The sequence below is a fragment of the Gymnodraco acuticeps genome, unplaced genomic scaffold, assembly GCF_902827175.1.
Source record: "Gymnodraco acuticeps unplaced genomic scaffold, fGymAcu1.1, whole genome shotgun sequence".
Taxonomy (NCBI): Eukaryota; Metazoa; Chordata; class Actinopteri; order Perciformes; family Bathydraconidae; genus Gymnodraco; species Gymnodraco acuticeps.
Window position 1 is genome coordinate 532,501 of NW_022989949.1, and position 16,729 is coordinate 549,229.

A 16,729-nucleotide genomic window follows, 5' to 3' on the forward strand; every position below is an offset into this window, starting at 1 on the left:
TAAAACTTACAGCTGATTAATAACGGTATCTAACTTGAGTTTTTATTATATCAAAAACCTGTTGAAATGCTACTGTTATTTTTACTGTCCCCCAAAAGCGCGTCGGCACGATAAGATGCTCTGGTAGCAGCCTTGCTCTTGTTGTTGGGCCTGGTGAAAATGGACTGCTGTGCATTTAGCTGTCCTTTCAGGCCCCTCCCCTTTTGGGAGCGGAGGGCAGAATTAGGAGGGAATTCCGTCTCGTAGCGTTTGTGCACTGTTTTGAAATGCCGCTCCTAAATTACCCTTCTTCGATAAAGCCACGCTCGCATTGCAGATGAGACAGATGGACTTTGAATTGGAATAGATACAAAAATAATCATCCTCCCACTCGGAGTGAAAATTATATATTTTGGGCTTTTTTGCTTCTGTCATAATTGCGGTTTTGTGTGTGCGGACTGTCACTCCTGTTGACACGGACAACGTCAGCGAAATAGTGCCCACTGCCAACCAGTCACGCCCCGACACATGGGGTCACGCCGGCCAATCACAAAGCTTTGATGCGTTCATGTGCATTATTCTGGCACAGGAAGATATTGTTATAGGACATTAACGATAAAACAGAATGTTGTTGTTCTTTTTTTAGACACATCTCGCGATCAACTGGGAATCTCCCCGCGATCGACCGGTCGATCGCGATCGACTGGTTGGGCACCCCTGTTCTACAGGAACAAGTCCTGTTTCTCGCTTGAGGCCAGGAAAAGACTAGTCACTGTGACCTTTTTACCTGTGCTGGACTATGGTGATTTGATTTAGTTAGATGCTGCGTATCACAGTATCACAGCGCACTGAGATTTGTGACAAACTGTAAAGCATTAACCCATCACTGTACCCTGTATGCAAGGGCTGGTTTGCTTTCACTAACTGTACGGAGGCTCAGTCACTGGTACATTTTTATATACAAAGCCATGTTAGGGAAACTTCCATCCTACATCTGCTCCCTCTTCTCACGGTGAATTGTAAGTGGCTACTGCCTGAGATCGAATGCTGTGGTTTTATTAAATGTGCCAACTGCTAGGACTGTCTTAGGGAAGACAGCTTTTAGATGCGCAGCTCCACTGTCTTGGAATAGTCTGCAATTGAAATGGAAACTGAGCAATCTGGTGCCACTAAATGTTTTTAAAGCTCGGTTGGATGCTACTCAATCGGAAGCTGTTGGTACCTGTTTATGTGGATAATTATGTAAATTGTAATCCCTGTAATGATGCTGTATGATGTCCTTTTTGTTGTTCTGTTTATGTTTTTATGTTTCATGTGGAACCTACTTGAGCAGGTCTCCCTTGAAAAAGAGATCAATGATCTCAATGGGATACACCTGGATAAATAAAGGTTTGAAATGAAATGAAATGAATGTTGCTTCCATTATTATGTGTAAGCTATACATTAATTTCAATTTTTCATGATTTGTCAATTGTCATGTAATTTATGTGTCTGTGTTTATTTTGTTATGTTTAAAATAAAAAATGCAAATACAAAATAAAGATATAACTCAACAGAACTGTGTCTTTCATTGTCTACTAAATTCTTAAATTAACGTCTGAGATTTGGTTCACACAGGTGAGACCTTGGCATTTGCTTTATGGATAAAATAAAATTCCCCAGTAAAATGAATAATAGTGACAGTCATATGAACATTCCGTTTTTTGTTTTCATAGTATATTACACCCTTGGCTCTCAGTTTAACTGATTAATTAGTTTAATATGTCGACAAAGTCCCTGATTGTTTTCAGAATCCCAATATGTAGCTTACGGGTTTCACAAAAGTTTAGTTTCTTATTCATTAAAAAAACTAAAAGCATATGTGTAACCCTAACCGATTAACATAGCAGGAATGGCGTTTATTTAGATTCCCCCATACAGGAGAGCAATAACTCATGCACCCCTAGTTACTTGTTTTTACAAAATGTTTTGTAAAATATGTGTCCACATGAAGACATATATTTGTTGAAATGGTTTTAAAAGTGAAATCAGTGTTAAAAAGGTCCAAAGTCTCAGACATTAATAAAGAGATCATGTTCCTGCTTCATAAGCCACAAAAAGGGACACACCTCGGGCAGTCGAATGGGACTACTTTCACGTAACTATTTTTGGTTAAAGCAATCATTTGGAGTTAAACCTAATCTTTTTTATTTAAACTTAATGTTATTGCTTTCAACTAACCTATTACAGTTATGTGAAATCTGCAGTGTTGACCTAATACATTGAATTAAAGTCAACGTTTCAGTTTTTTCAGTGTACTTTACAGAAAGTGCACACACAGAAAGGAAGCCTTTATTAAATACTTTAAAGGTGGGGTATGTAATTTTGGAGAAACCAGCTCGAGTGCGCTAGAATTTGAAAAAACACAGCCGGAACAAATCTGCCACTTCCTTAGCCCCTCCTCCAACACACACAAACGCGCACATGACCAATGTGGGCACAAGATAAGTTTGTGCACGAGATGGAAGACTGACAGGCAGGTAGGCCATCCAGTTATTTTAGCCGGCTAAAATGATTGGTCTTGCTTTTCACAGCGCTACGGCTTCCACAGATGAATTTGTATGTATTTATTGTCAAAGCATTTAATATATTCATTGCTATCGGGATGTTAAGAGCATTCCATGGAATATAACAAAAAGTGTTTCTGAAATAAATTACATACCCCACCTTTAACTCAACTCAAACTGATGTGTATATTGGTTACTTAATCTGCATAACTTGCACATTGGTCTTGCAACATAATCTGCACTATTCTACTTTATTTAAAAAATGTAATTTGTTTTTCCGTTTTATGTCCTATATATATATTATATATATATATATATATATATATATATATATATATTATATATGTTGCATTGTTGGAGGAGCTTGGGACTTAAGATTTTCATTGACATAAGTACACTGTAACATCTGTGCATAATGATAATAAAGCCCTTGAACCTTGAATTTGAACACTATCAGAGATGCTGAATAATATAGGTTTCATAAAGACTAGCAATGCCGATGAGTCTTAAGTGATTTTGGGTGTGTCCATTGAACTCTATATAACTCTATTGTACCTGCAGAATGCTTAAACATAATGTATTGAGCCAGGGTTTTACAAATCTGTGAAATGATCCAAACGCATTTTCAAACCCTCTCATATTTGACCGTAAACATAATTCTTGCAGAGAACATCCCTCTATGACATTTTGATTTTATTTAATAATCTTTGCCTTAAGACTGTCACGTACGGAGCCCTGGAGTACGGAGCCCTGGAGTACGGAGCCCTGGAGTACGGAGCCCTGGAGTACGGAGCCCTGGAGTACGGAGCCCTGGAGTACGGAGCCCTGGAGTACGGAGCCCTGGAGTACGGAGCCCTGGAGGGTTCAGAGACACAAATAAATGAAACGAGGCCGCGTTTTATTAATTTGTGCGCATGAGATGTAATTCGTCAGTAACTTTCTCACTTAAATGGAGCGCACAGGAGACAACCGTTTCATTGCAGACTGTTATGTTTATGTGGGAAAATGACAGTGCATACATTATTTGAGATATACAGTTGCAAGAAAAAGTATGTGAACCCTTTGGAATGACCTGGATTTCTGCATTGGTCGTAAAATGTGTTCTGATCTTCATCTAAGTCACAACAATAGACAAACACAGTCTGCTTAAACGAATACCACACAAACAATGATATGTTTTCATGTTTTTATTGAACACACCATGTAAACATTCACAGTGCAGGGTGGAACAAGTATGTGAACCCCTAGGCTAAAGACTTCTTCAAGAGCTAATTGGAGTCAGGAGTCAGCCAACCTGGAGTCCAATCAATGAGACGTGATTGGAGGTGTTGGTTAAAGCTGCCCTGCCCTATAAAAAATACACACCAGTTTTGAATGTGCTATTCTTAAGAAGCATTGCCAGATGTGAACCATGCCTCGCACCAAAGAGCTCTCAGAAGACCTACGATGAAGAATTGTTGACTTGCATAAAGCTGGAAAGGGTTACAAAAGTATCTCTGAAAGCCTTGATGTTCATCAGTCCACGGTAAGACAAGTTGTCTATAAATGGAGAAAGGTCAGCACTGTTGCTACTCTCCCTAGGAGTGGCCGTCCTGTAAAGATGACTGCAAGAGCACAGCGCAGAATGCTCAATGAGGTGAAGAAGAATCCTAGAGTGTCAGCTAGAGACTTAAAGAAATCTCTGGCACATGCTAACATCTCTGTTGACGAATCTACGATACGTAAAACACTGAACAAGAATGGAGTTCATGGGAGGACACCACGGAGGAAGCCACTGCTGTCCAGAAGAAACATTGCTGCACATTTGAAGTTTGCAAAAGAGCTGGCATTTGCCATTTCTGCATGATTTCAAAGTAAGAGCATGATGGTTTGTTTAATGCTCTGTTTTTGTATTATAATGAACAGCGGAACGTTAGATGCATTCTTCATCACCATCACCATCATCATCATGTTATAGTGATACAGTTAGTTTGTGTTATTGATTCAATATAGCATATATCGAGCACTTTCGTTGATGTTGAAGTGCAGGCTATATACGCCACTTTCGGGTCCCGGGGGAGCAGCTGGCAGCGAAACAGCTGTTTTGCCATCAGCAGGCCATCACGTGGTTTCCGAAAATAACCGAGTGACACGAGTAGATTTTAGCCGAGACCGGCGGAAAATATGTCTCAAAATTCCGTGTGTGTAAAAAGACGATCCGTGAACAGAGATTTGAGATCCGTGAACAGAGATTTGAGATCCGCAAGCGCATTTTTGGTCCACAAATACAAATTGGATTCACAAATGCCTGATCGAAAGGTGTAAATGTTAAAGAGATATTCACAGATCTTTTTTTTATTTCTGAACATATTTAGCGTATTTGCAGATCCGTTTTACACTTGCAAATGTATTTGTGAGTTTGCAAATCTTTTAAATGCATTTGTGGATGTTGTTTTACATTTACAAATCACATATTTACACACAAATTATTTTTATGTTCACACAAATAATTATGAGACATATCTATGCCCATACATTTCGCTCTCTCAAAAGTTGGGCCATTTTGTCATCATGCGCCAATGAGCAGCTCTCATAGGAAAGAACGAGACCCCGCCTCCGACGCTGTATCCAGTTCTTAATATACATCCATGGGGGGCCCAAAACAATATTTGAACCTTGTTACGCAATTTCGACCCCCCCCCCCCCCCCCCCCCCCCCCAATGGAATTGACAATAAAGTTGACTTTGACTTATTTTGACCTATTGTGGTACTATGCCAAACGAACTCAGTTACCACTTACCATGAGTAATAAAGTGGGTTGGACGGAGTATAAAGTCATAAAAGTCCAAAGTCTAAGTTCAGATTATGTGTGATTATGTTCCTGCTTCACAGATAAATAAAGGATACATCTCGAGCAGCGAGTAAGTCATATTATTCTTCAGATCACATTTTTATTTTGTATTTTCGGTTTAAAGAAGCTCTTATTAGATTGTGTTGTTGTGTTGTACATAGTATATTATTTGGTAGCTGAGCAAATTGATCCAACGTATTTGAAAGCACTGAATGGTTCTAGCTACTAATGTCCATATAAATTAGAGAAGAGCTCACTTCCTATATCCAAAGGTTTGACTAAAAGATTATGTTAACTGTTTTTAAAATGACTTGTGTGGCCATGGGATTTCTAATCCTCAGAACAAACAAGTTAATGTTGGACATTCATCAAAACCCTACATTATGCAAAGCCATTGTTTATAATATTGTTACTAGAACACAGGACAAAAACACTATGGTCAGGGTAAGATTGTAGCTAGGGTTAACAACAATGTATTGTTAATTGCACTTCAGTGATCCATCCCCCTGATAACTATAATTTTTAGGGTGGGCTTCACAAGTCTGTAGAGGAAATATAAAAGAACAAGCTTTATAGATAAGTTCAAACCCTTGCAGTTTTCTGTTGGAACATGTACTTGTACATGTACTGTACTTCTTTGTTGATGCATGCCAAAGAAAAGTGCTGACTTTTATGGTGCCAATAACTTTTATTGAGAATACAGCTCCACCAGTCATTATACAATCTTTCCTCTCAACATGTATTATCTCCACCAAGGAGGTCATGTTTTCTGACATGTTTGTCATCAAGTTTTAGAGTGGGATCACACTGAATAAGATTATTGATTCATGTTTCACTTTCTTTAATGCATGGTCTTGGTTGAGATAGATGCAATTTATATACAGTATATTCTGTCTGTTGTTTATTGTTGTCACATGTACCTGCTGTCTCACTCAGCTGACTTTGGATCCAAGATGGCTGGGAATACAGCCGACCCTGCTGAGACCCGGGCTGAACCCAAACTCACCAAGAAGCAGGTGCTCATGTTGTATTAAAGACACCTTATGTCCTATGTAATAATGCAGCATTAAGAACATGGCCATAGACTAAGAGTGACTACAGAGTTTACTGTTGGAGAGATTTATACAAGTCGGTACAGTGATTCCACTATGTTTTAAAGCCTTTTCTTTGTTGTTTTAAGCTAACTTTAATGAGGATAATATCGTGAATCTCAAATATTTTAAGATAATCATGCCATTACATGTTCATAACTTCAAATGCCCAAGACCAAGTATTGTCCCTAAATGATAATATGCCACCAAAAATAACCTTATTTCATATTTAGTAGATCACCTGAAATGACTTTTTCCTCATTGTTAAAATCTGATTAAAATTGTCTTTTTTATATATATTAGTATTATCAAGAATGAATGTTGTCATTATAAATAATTATTATAGCAACGACATTTATTTTTATTGTATTTGTATTGTACATATGATGCTATTATGACACCCCTTTTTGTAGAGGTGTGGATTGATTTATATTAATCAAATGTGTTCTTTTTCTACAAACAGCTCAAAGCCCAAGAAACAACCACTGGTTGCAGCTCGGCACCATGGAATAAACCCAACTTCAGTGCAGAACTCCCGGTGAGCTAACTAACACGATAACATGAAGATGAATACATTAACGCGGTGCAGTCCTCACTGAAAATGTGTCTTACAGCAGGTGACGCATTTTGAACAATCTTCACAAAGCTATCCGCGTCAAGGCAACCTCAACAAACAACAAACAAAGGTAAACAGATGGAAGCAATGTGTAAATGTATAGAAGACTGTGAAAGTACAATGAAAGAAAAGACATTGGATAGCAGGATAACCTTTCTTTCTTTCCAGCCTGATCTCAAGTCAATGCAGTCTCTGACAGAGTGCCAGCAGCTTCTTCAAATACTGGCAGAGGAAGTGAACAGCATCGGTCAGGTACGACAGAAAACATTCAGTCCTCTTGAAGACTACTTTATTTTACAGAAATGTTATATTACTGTCACTGGGGTGGGTAAGGAAGGCAGGACCCATATATATATATATATATATATATATATATATATATATATATATATATACTCCAGGTATAAGAGTGTAACAAAAGGCAAGCTTTATTAAATAAAAAAGTGCAAAAATAAGTAAGGTCAGACAAAATCAGAAAAGTAGCAAACAAAAACTAGGCATGCAGACAAGAGAACAGAAACCACACGAAGGAGAGAAGACGACAAAGAGCACAAGGGAAGACAAGCTATATACACACAAGACTAATCACAGAGAGACAGCTGGAGTGGGGGGGCAGGGACAAGGGCAGCAGGTGAACACAATCCGACCATCACTGGACAACTAAAAGACAGAAAGTAGAACCTGACAACACACAAAGAGGGAACATATATAACATATATGAAGTGTATTGCACATTACGGTTTTTATCTCTATAATCAAGAGCAAGTTTATTGCACCCGTTTTCTTATGAGAGAGTTATGAGCAGTGTTATTGGACAGCAATGTCTTCCAGGGGCAAAGGGCAATTGCAGAGGCTTTGCACATAAAGGGGCCCTATTCTGCTCATTTTCAGGTTCATATTAGTATTTAGTAACTCTCCTGTGATGTGTTTCAATGTTCAAAAAGCTCTTTATTTTTCTCATACTGCCTGTGCTGCAGCACCTCTTTTCACCCTCTGTCTGAAACCAGAGCTCAGTCCGCTCTGATTGGTTAGCTGGCCGGCTCTGTTGTGATTGGTCAACCTCTTAGAGATGTCCCGCCCCTTAGCCTATCAAGTACAATGTGTTGGAGCGCTAGCCAATAGAAGCGCAAGTGTTACATAGTGATGTCACTATGTAACTTAAGTAAACAAAGGAGTCCACTGGAGACGTTTCAGGCAGGGGGGAACAGGGATTTTAGCCTTTGCAGCCTTTACATGCACAACACGCTAGAGCAGGGGTTCCCAACCTTTTTTCCCAAGAGCCCCCCCAAATGACTCCTGTTGAAAGTTGCGCCCCCCCACACACACACACACACACGGGGGCGGGGGGGGGGGAAACAGTGGTAACTAAAGTTTAAAAGTCTCAAAAATGCTACAACTACTGTCACAAACTGGATGAATGTGGAGTATTTTGTTAAAGGAGGATGAAAGCGTAATTAAGGAGCACTATTGGAGTGACTTTGATGGTTATTGGACTCAGGATTAATTCATTTGGATTCCCGCTGTATGAAGAAATTAAAGGACGGTGCAAGTGGAACCAATTCACAAAGGGATTAAACTGTTTAAAACACATGCTCAAAGTAAGCCGGATTTTGCCGATGTGGATTCAAAAATCGTAAATAATCTACAAAATGGAGGAGACCGATCTGATCGGAGCAACTGTGACAAATAATCTGAAACCGGCATGGACAATGACTATGTTTTAAAAATGCGCTTATCCAGACAAGCCTGGTTTGGACATTTTACGGGCAGAAGAAACATTTCTATTAAAGAAAGAATTATACATTTCTGTCTTTTTATGCCTATAATCACTAACTTGAATTTGCATTCAAATTAATTAATCAACTATTTTGTATATGTTATTGTAATGTAGAGACGAGGCTTTTAGTGACAATCATGTATTGCGTTACAATTATATATATATATAAAAATAAATAAATAAAAAGTCTAAATATGATATAGGGCCTCAAATCATCTGAGGCCTGGCGCCCACCCTGCGATCTTTGGCGCCCCCCCTAAGGGGGTCGCGCCCCCCAGGTTGGGAACCACTGCGCTAGAGGAATAACAAAACGGCAAAGAATATAATGGGAAACTAGTGTTTAAATCATGTCTGGCCAAGCTGTATTACTTTGACTATTTAAAAAAAAAGAACCGTTAAGATGATTAAAAATACAATTGTATTACATTCCCTTGTTTCAGGTGAAGCGTGTCAGTGAGAAGGCTGCACCAGGGGGGGGCAGCAGAGAGCCAGGAAGCCTGCAGAACAGCAGGAGGCTGATCCTCAAATGGGCTGAGGAGCTGGAACTAAACATGGTTATTAACCCTTTGATGAAATCATTAACCCTCCATATATCCCTTTCTATCATCTACAATCGTATTAGCCTGACTTTCTCTTTTTCTTTTTAGAACAATAGCAATTGTTTTTTTAATGTTGTCAAACTTGCACTTTAAGTTATTTCTGTATACTGAGGCCCCTTTCTTGTTGTAGCTATAAGTCATGGTTATATAGTTAAGTAACTCTGGTTCTCCATTTAATGTATTCCCCAGGTAAAAAAGGAAACCAAGCCAACAGATGAAAACAAAACAAGAAGAGAGGATCCAGGAGAAAAAGGGAAGACAGATCTGGAAAAAGACAATGAAAGGCTTCAGCAGTGGGCAGTGGAGCTGATGAAAATCAAAGAGGTGTGTGTGAGACAAATATGAATCAATTCCTCTTAAACCAAATCTTGAAGGTTCACTTTCTGTGTGTGTGTGTGTGTGTGTGTGTGTGTGTGTGTGTGTGTGTGTGTGTGTGTGTGTGTGTGTGTGTGTGTGTGTGTGTGTGTGTGTGTGTGTGTGTGTGTGTGTGTGTGTGTGTGTGTGTGTGTGTGTGTGTGTGGTGTGTGTGTGTGTGTGTGTGTGTGTGTGTGTGTGTGTGTGTGTGTGTGTGTGTGTGTGTGTGTGTGTGTGTGTGTGTGTGTGTGTGTGTGTGTGTGTGTGTGTGTGTGTGTGTGTGTGTGTGTGTGTGTGTGTGTGTGTGTGTTTCCAGTCTAACGGCGTGTCTGATGAGGAACTGAAGAAGCTGCTGTATCCCAGAGGACGCAAAGATTCAAAGATGGCCGCCATCCTCCCTCTGCTGGAGTTTGTGGCTTGGTCCCTGCTGTCAGAGGACACTGAGGTGTGTGTGAGAATGTATGTCTCTAATGACACGAGACAATATTCTAAGAGTCACTTCTGATTGATTAATATGACCCTACAGGAGGCTGTATCCAAGCTGTGGCTGCCAACCAAACAGAAGGCCTGGAGGACAGGAAGTGGAAGCCCCAGATACATTCCTAACTCAGGTGACTCCTCCACTGCCTGTGGTTAGAAAAGTCTTTGAAATAAAGATGAGTTTCTCTTTGATTATCTCCTTATTTTGATCACAGATATCTTAACAGTCACGCGTTAATAGCACAATGGATTTCAGTGGATGGATGCCCCATTGATATGCCTTTTGGTGGGGACCTAGAGTGTGTTGATAATATTTATATCATTTTGGAACTAATAAATACAAAACAAATCATAAATAAATATTAGGAACATAGTAATATTTTTATATAAATGTGTTATTATAAGTAATAAACTGTATAAATAACAGGCTTAAGGAAGTGTCTTAAAATGATTTAACCAATCAAATTAGTTTCTTAAAATATCATGTTTGATTTCTGGACTACAATAGGAGATATAAACCATATTTTTTCCCTTAATGAATATGTATATACATTCGTAGATTTGCATGTTTTTAATGTTTTAAATGTATGCATAAAGTTATAGACCATTTATAACAAAAATAAATGTTGCGTATGCATAATGGTATATTTGATTGTCTTTCAGTGTGGGAGTGGATTCAGAGCGCCCAAGGTAATCTGGATTTATATATTATAAGTGGTCTACAACAGAAGATTACAAGATTGAATTACAGCTTGTTACAACCTGCTGATGCTTACAATATTCCTGAATTTGAATCCTAGTCTCGGTGCGGTTGGACATCAGAACCAGTCATCCCTGGCTGGATGTGTCCTCAGATTGCCTGAAGGTCCGAGAGGCAGCAGTGTCCTCCACGTATGTCCCAAACTACAGCCAACAGTCTGCTCAGAGGCCCTGTGTGCTGGGGGACATTGTCATCACCGAAGGGAGACACTATTGGGAGGTGGAGGTGTCCCCTAAGGGCAGCTGGAGAATAGGTGTGGTGTCAAAGACTGCTCCCAGGAATCTAAAGTCCACCATGACTCCCATAAGTGGATACTGGACCCTGTGGAGGGGCGCCAGTCTGTGGGCCTGTACCGAGAGACCCACTAAGCTGCGGAGGGCGGCTCCCCCCCGAGTGATCGGGGTGTTTGTGGACTCTGAGGAGGGTCAGGTGTCTTTTTATGATGCTGAGAGAAGGGTTCACATTTATACTTTCTCTGACGTTTTCAAACACAGCCTCATCCCTCTGCTCAGCTACCTGGATGGAGAAACGCTCCTTAAAATCATCCCAGCACAGATTCCAGAGAAGATGTGACTAATATGAATCAATGTGACGAAATCAGACATCGTGGTCCTAGAGGAATATTGGCCTTGATTTCAATATAGTAGATTCAAATCCTGAATACTATAGGACCACCTTCTTTGACAACTTTATTTGCCAATGTTCTCGTGTTTTTTACTAAATTAAATTAAATGAAATGAAATCATACACAATTTTTGGCTTTTTGTTATTTAGACATACACTGACACAATGAGTTTATACTCATTACAAATAGTTTTGAATCCAATGCATTATGTAAACAGCGGTAGCGTAGTGCACACAATATGTTACTGTTTCATAATTGTAATGGTTTTTTTATTTTAATTTATTAATATTATCATTATTATTTGATTATAATTATCATTATTTTTATGTATTATTGTTATTATTTTTATCATTATTGTTGTTGTCATAAGGGGTAGCCTCGTGCAAACAATACGTTACCTTCATCATTGTCATGGTGTGATTGTTATTATTACGAATAATATTGTTGTTGTGGGTATGTCGTTATTTTTATTTTTATAACAATGGCTAATTCAACCAGCTGAATCATTGTGGATGCGCTAGCGGAACCTTTGTGTTATCGTGCGACCCGGGGGGGGGACTCTTTATCTGTTACACATTGAACGGCAACGTCTGAACGTCACAACAAACCCCACAATGGCGGAGGGAAGTGTTTTGGTTGAAGGGTTGTCCTTCATGGACCCTTTTAAAGGGTTTTTGTTGACATATTTCATGCCAGAGTCATGTTACGACGAGTTCTTTCTCAATTTCAACTTGTTGGACGGTACGTGGCTCCTTTGTATTAAATACCGGAAGTTTAAAGGGAAAGACACTTGAAGATGTTGCAATGCGTAACGTCATGCTGATAATAACTCAGAAACATGCTGTACATTCACCCTTAGGTCAGCAGACGGGTAGCTGCTATCGGGTCGTCAGTTTGTCTATTTTTAAAAACGCCGAATTCATAGTGACATATTCAGAATGTTATTTAAATGAATCATGAGTCACTTCATTTAACAGCAGTGGAGCTACCTGTCACCTACTAAAGTGACCTGTTTTTATTTGCCAATGTGTTGTCATTTAACTTTTATACCTGGTTTATGTTCACTGGAAACTGACCTGACATCAATCATTGATCACCACAGTGAAGAACAAGACAAAACTGCCATATCCGAGATCAAGAGCCAAGCCTGACTAAATCAATGGTTAACACTGATCAGACTTATTCTAACTTTATGACACAAAATATTCCTGAATGCCTACTTAAGCACTGGGTGACATGTCCCTTCATTGCTTCATGAACACACACACTATTTTTTATTTTATTACACACTGTCCTGCAGCTTCATTACTCCTAGAGCCCGTATGTTAATGAATCCGCGGCTGCAAATAGTCCCAAACAAATGCACTATTTCCTCCTGTTCATGAAACCTTTTGTGTGTGTGTTTCTGTGTGATCTATGACAGCCAGCTAATCTTTTTATATTTCTTAATTGCAGTACCATGTCTGAAGATTCTACTAAGCAAAGGCCTGGGGATCGGCATCATCCTGGGATCAGTGATGGGTAAACCTCATCTCCACTTCTCTTTATATGTGTCTGTGAAATTTTGAGTGAATTTCGAAAAGATTTTAGTCATTATTGTTTTTGTCGTTTTGTAATTCCTTTATGTCCTCCCTTCTTTACAGTGAAACTGCCTCAGATCTTCAAGCTGATGGGATCAAAGAGCGCTGAGGGGCTGAGCTTCCAGACCATCCTGCTGGAGCTGCTGGCCATCACAGGAACAATGGCCTACTGTATCCACAACAAGTTCCCTTTCAGGTTGGGCCGCAACGCAATGCAAATCAACCGTTTGAACTAGAGATTGACACGGAGCTCTCTGACTTCTGCCTCTGTAGTTTGATATGTTGAGTAACATGTGGCGGTTGTTTCCACAGTGCCTGGGGCGAGGCTCTGTTCCTCATGCTGCAGACGATCGTCATTGGCTTCCTCATTCAGCGCTATGGAGGAAACACCAGCAGAGGTAAGACTGCGTAGAGGACAGCAGCACTTCCCGCTCTTCCGACATGCCCCGCCCCTTTTGGGTGGAAGCAGCCTTTCTGATTTGACGTTCTCCCCCAGGTCTGCTGTTTATCGTGGTGTATGTCGGGCTGCTGATTCTCGTGCTGTCCCCGGTCACCCCCCTGTCCGTGGTCACCTACCTGCAGGCCTCTAACATGCCAGCCATCATCATCGGCAGGGTAGGACAAGACCTGTCATTCATTTATAGTGTTGGAGCTATTCATTGTTTTATATACTTATTTGTTTTACTTTTTATTTATCGGCATCTTCCATTAAACAGATACACTTTGTTCAGAATATAAACTTTACATATTGCAAAGGTAAATCACAACAAAAACAAATATTAAACAAAAATACAAAATGAAAATATATATAAATAAATAAAAATAAAGGAAAAAACAAAATCTTTTAGAGTTAAATTAAAGCTGATTACAAAGCAATGACTTGTACAGTTCATATTTGGTCATGGGTCGAATAAGACAGGGATGATTTCCAAATTCTTCTTTTCTGTTGCATTATTTCATAGTTAAGCATTCATTTTATTGCTCTTTTAATAGAATAAATGTAACGCCACGACGGCAGTTAGATTTGTTATGGTTTGAGGACAAATAACTGCGACATATAGTCATACACTTTTGACATTTAACATTTGAATCATTATTCAACTAATTTAGTGATTGCTACCTGTTCCATGCTGTTTGTCTCAGCTGATCCAGGCTGTCTCTAACTTCCGGAATGGACACACTGGCCAGCTGTCTGCCATCTCCGTCTTCCTGCTGTTTGCCGGTTCCCTCGCCCGCATCTTCACCTCTCTACAGGTAACATAAAATGTCTGTTTCCATCTTTCATTTCCTATAAAAATCCCCATGTTGAAAAACTCACTTTGCGCCATATTGTTCTCTCACAGGAAACTGGAGACACGCTGATGGCCCTCACCTACGTCATATCCTCCACCTGTAACGGCATCATCGCCCTGCAGGTGCTCTACTACTGGAACAGCTCTCCAGAACACAAGAAGAAAAAGAAGAGCGAGTAGGCAAAAGGACAGTCGCTAAACTTGAATCAACGAGCAACACTTTTCTTTTCATATTCAACTATTTCAAAGAAGTGTCTTTAAAACTGGAATTGACAGAGACACTGGGAAGTATGGGGCATTGATTCTGCTGGACCAACCCTCGAAGGAAGGATGGGAACATGACATGCTGAGCAGGCTTTATGATTGACAGTTATCTGTTCTGTTGGTGGTGTGTATCTGTCCCTCTGAGCAATACACTGTAATCACATTCCTCTTATCCAGTTTTCCTCATTGCTGTCGGGCTCGTATTTTCAAATGTTTTGGAACATGTTTGGCTGTTGATTTTTCAAATCCAGGTCCTGTATTTGCAATACTAATCAACAAGAAAAACTTTTTGGGAAATTATTTGAAACGGTTTTGGATGCATGTAAGACTGATTTGTTGTTTTATCATTTCACATAAACAGAATTCCTCACATGCCTCTACACTTGCAAGATATTTTCTGTGGTCTTAATTAGAATTTTTTTTATGGAGTTTTAAATATGTAAAGTATAATGCACATCTCCAGTATTTCTGATACCCAGCTAATGATCCAAAGAGAGTTTACAAATCACCTTTTACTTATTAAAAAGAGTACTGACTAGTTATTATTTCTGATGCTAACATGTTTCTCAATAACTACACGGATAACACTTACCCACCTTATGACAACATTGTGTCTCTTACCGGAGGAAACTCCATCATGTGACATGGAGTTTCCTGGTAAGAGAACTTGTTTGTCCTGAAAGTGCCTGTTTTCCCGTCAGTCAACAAAGAGTAGAGAGTTACACTTAGCTATGGTGACTGGAAATATTACATCAGTAAACTGCATATCTATAGAAGGGATTTACATTCTTAAATGTACACATATTATTGTCTTTACAGCACTAACCTGGGCCCTGTTGTCCATTCTAACAAAGACAACAACAACAAATTATATATATATGTATTACTCTGAGGGTGGGAGTTTACCGGAGCTAAATTAGTTCCAAACAATGTCATATAAGTTAACATTTCTATTGTTTTTGTTGAGGTCTTTCAACCCTAACCCATCTGCATATACAACAAGATAAGCCAGAACTTTATTCTTAATGTGTAACTTATTAGCAGCAAAAAACAAAACCTGAATCTATTTTATAATTAACACAACATAAAACCATACCAAGGCTGCGTCAGTGTTTTTATGTTACAAATTCGAAGCATAAATTGAACAGAATTAGTGGAGTATGAGTCTTTGGGATGCTTTGAGCTAGCTGCTAGCATTTCACAATGAAAATGCTAACAAATAAACAGTTACAATTAGCATAAGCATAACAAACGCTAAATTGCCAGCTAAGACTAGCTAGCTAGCATTGGTTAGCAATGTTAAGGAAGATTCATGTAAACTGATACTAATTGAGTTGCTAATGTTGGCTTATGTATTACTAGAACACATTAACAGTCAGCTACTTGGAGCTACACTGAAAAACTGCAACATTGACTTAAATTAAATGTACAGAATCAGAATACCTTTATTCGTCCCACAGAGGGGACATTTGCATTTGTTACAGAAAGAAAAGAGCCAAAGACAGCTTAATATTAACAAAGAAGCAGGCATAAAAAAATATTCAAACACAATTTACAAAATACACAGTTCTGAAGATAAAGCAGCCAGGTCTATATTGCACAGCTATTAATGGCATATATATTGCAGCTATTGCTCATCATTGGTATTTCACAACAAGAGGTGTTATAGCATAGTCATGTTGTTATATGCAAGGGTCTACCAGGGACACATTTCATATAACTGTTTTAGGTTCATTGAAAGCAATAATTTTAAGTTAAAGTTATATTTGCTTTCAACTAACCTAAAAAGGTTATGTAAAATGTGTTGACGTGATACATTTAATTAAAGTTAATGTTTGAGTTTTTTCAGTATACCTTCTAATTATTTGTCTATCACAAGATAGTCACACCCCCAAAGCATTGTCTCTGTCCTTCTAAATGGGACCAGAATTGACGA

The 16,729-nt window shown here is 39.1% G+C and overlaps 2 protein-coding genes across 2 annotated transcripts; both read left to right on the plus strand.

Annotated features, from left to right (window-relative positions):
* The first annotated feature begins 6,308 nt into the window (after positions 1–6,308).
* LOC117542729 (butyrophilin subfamily 3 member A1-like) lies at positions 6,309–11,685 on the plus strand. Its single transcript, XM_034210556.1, has 9 exons — positions 6,309–6,371; positions 6,910–6,984; positions 7,231–7,314; positions 9,280–9,393; positions 9,628–9,762; positions 10,109–10,237; positions 10,319–10,403; positions 10,936–10,962; positions 11,073–11,685. The coding sequence occupies exons 1-9, from the start codon at positions 6,309–6,311 to the stop codon at positions 11,603–11,605; spliced, it is 1,245 nt and encodes a 414-aa protein (XP_034066447.1). The 3' UTR covers positions 11,606–11,685.
* Positions 11,686–12,215: 530 nt separating this feature from the next.
* On the plus strand, positions 12,216–15,175 carry mpdu1b (mannose-P-dolichol utilization defect 1b). The gene is made up of 7 exons (XM_034210524.1): positions 12,216–12,398; positions 13,113–13,178; positions 13,301–13,433; positions 13,550–13,635; positions 13,734–13,852; positions 14,381–14,491; positions 14,581–15,175. Exons 1-7 carry the CDS (start codon positions 12,272–12,274, stop codon positions 14,707–14,709), a joined length of 771 nt encoding a protein of 256 aa, XP_034066415.1. The 5' UTR covers positions 12,216–12,271; the 3' UTR covers positions 14,710–15,175.
* The last annotated feature ends 1,554 nt before the right edge of the window (positions 15,176–16,729 follow it).

What these genes read in the sequence shown, in the direction of transcription:
- LOC117542729 (XM_034210556.1), top strand. Translation starts at nt 6,309, where the DNA reads ATGGCTGGGAATACAGCCGACCCTGCTGAGACCCGGGCTGAACCCAAA. An exon ending in AAGTGAACAGCATCGGTCAG is followed by an intron (nt 7,315 to 9,279) that starts GTACGACAGAAA and finishes CCCTTGTTTCAG; the next exon opens with GTGAAGCGTGTCAGTGAGAA. An exon ending in TGCTGTCAGAGGACACTGAG is followed by an intron (nt 10,238 to 10,318) that starts GTGTGTGTGAGA and finishes ATGACCCTACAG; the next exon opens with GAGGCTGTATCCAAGCTGTG.
- mpdu1b (XM_034210524.1), top strand. Translation starts at nt 12,272, where the DNA reads ATGGCGGAGGGAAGTGTTTTGGTTGAAGGGTTGTCCTTCATGGACCCT. An exon ending in CAATTTCAACTTGTTGGACG is followed by an intron (nt 12,399 to 13,112) that starts GTACGTGGCTCC and finishes TCTTAATTGCAG; the next exon opens with TACCATGTCTGAAGATTCTA. An exon ending in GCATCTTCACCTCTCTACAG is followed by an intron (nt 14,492 to 14,580) that starts GTAACATAAAAT and finishes GTTCTCTCACAG; the next exon opens with GAAACTGGAGACACGCTGAT.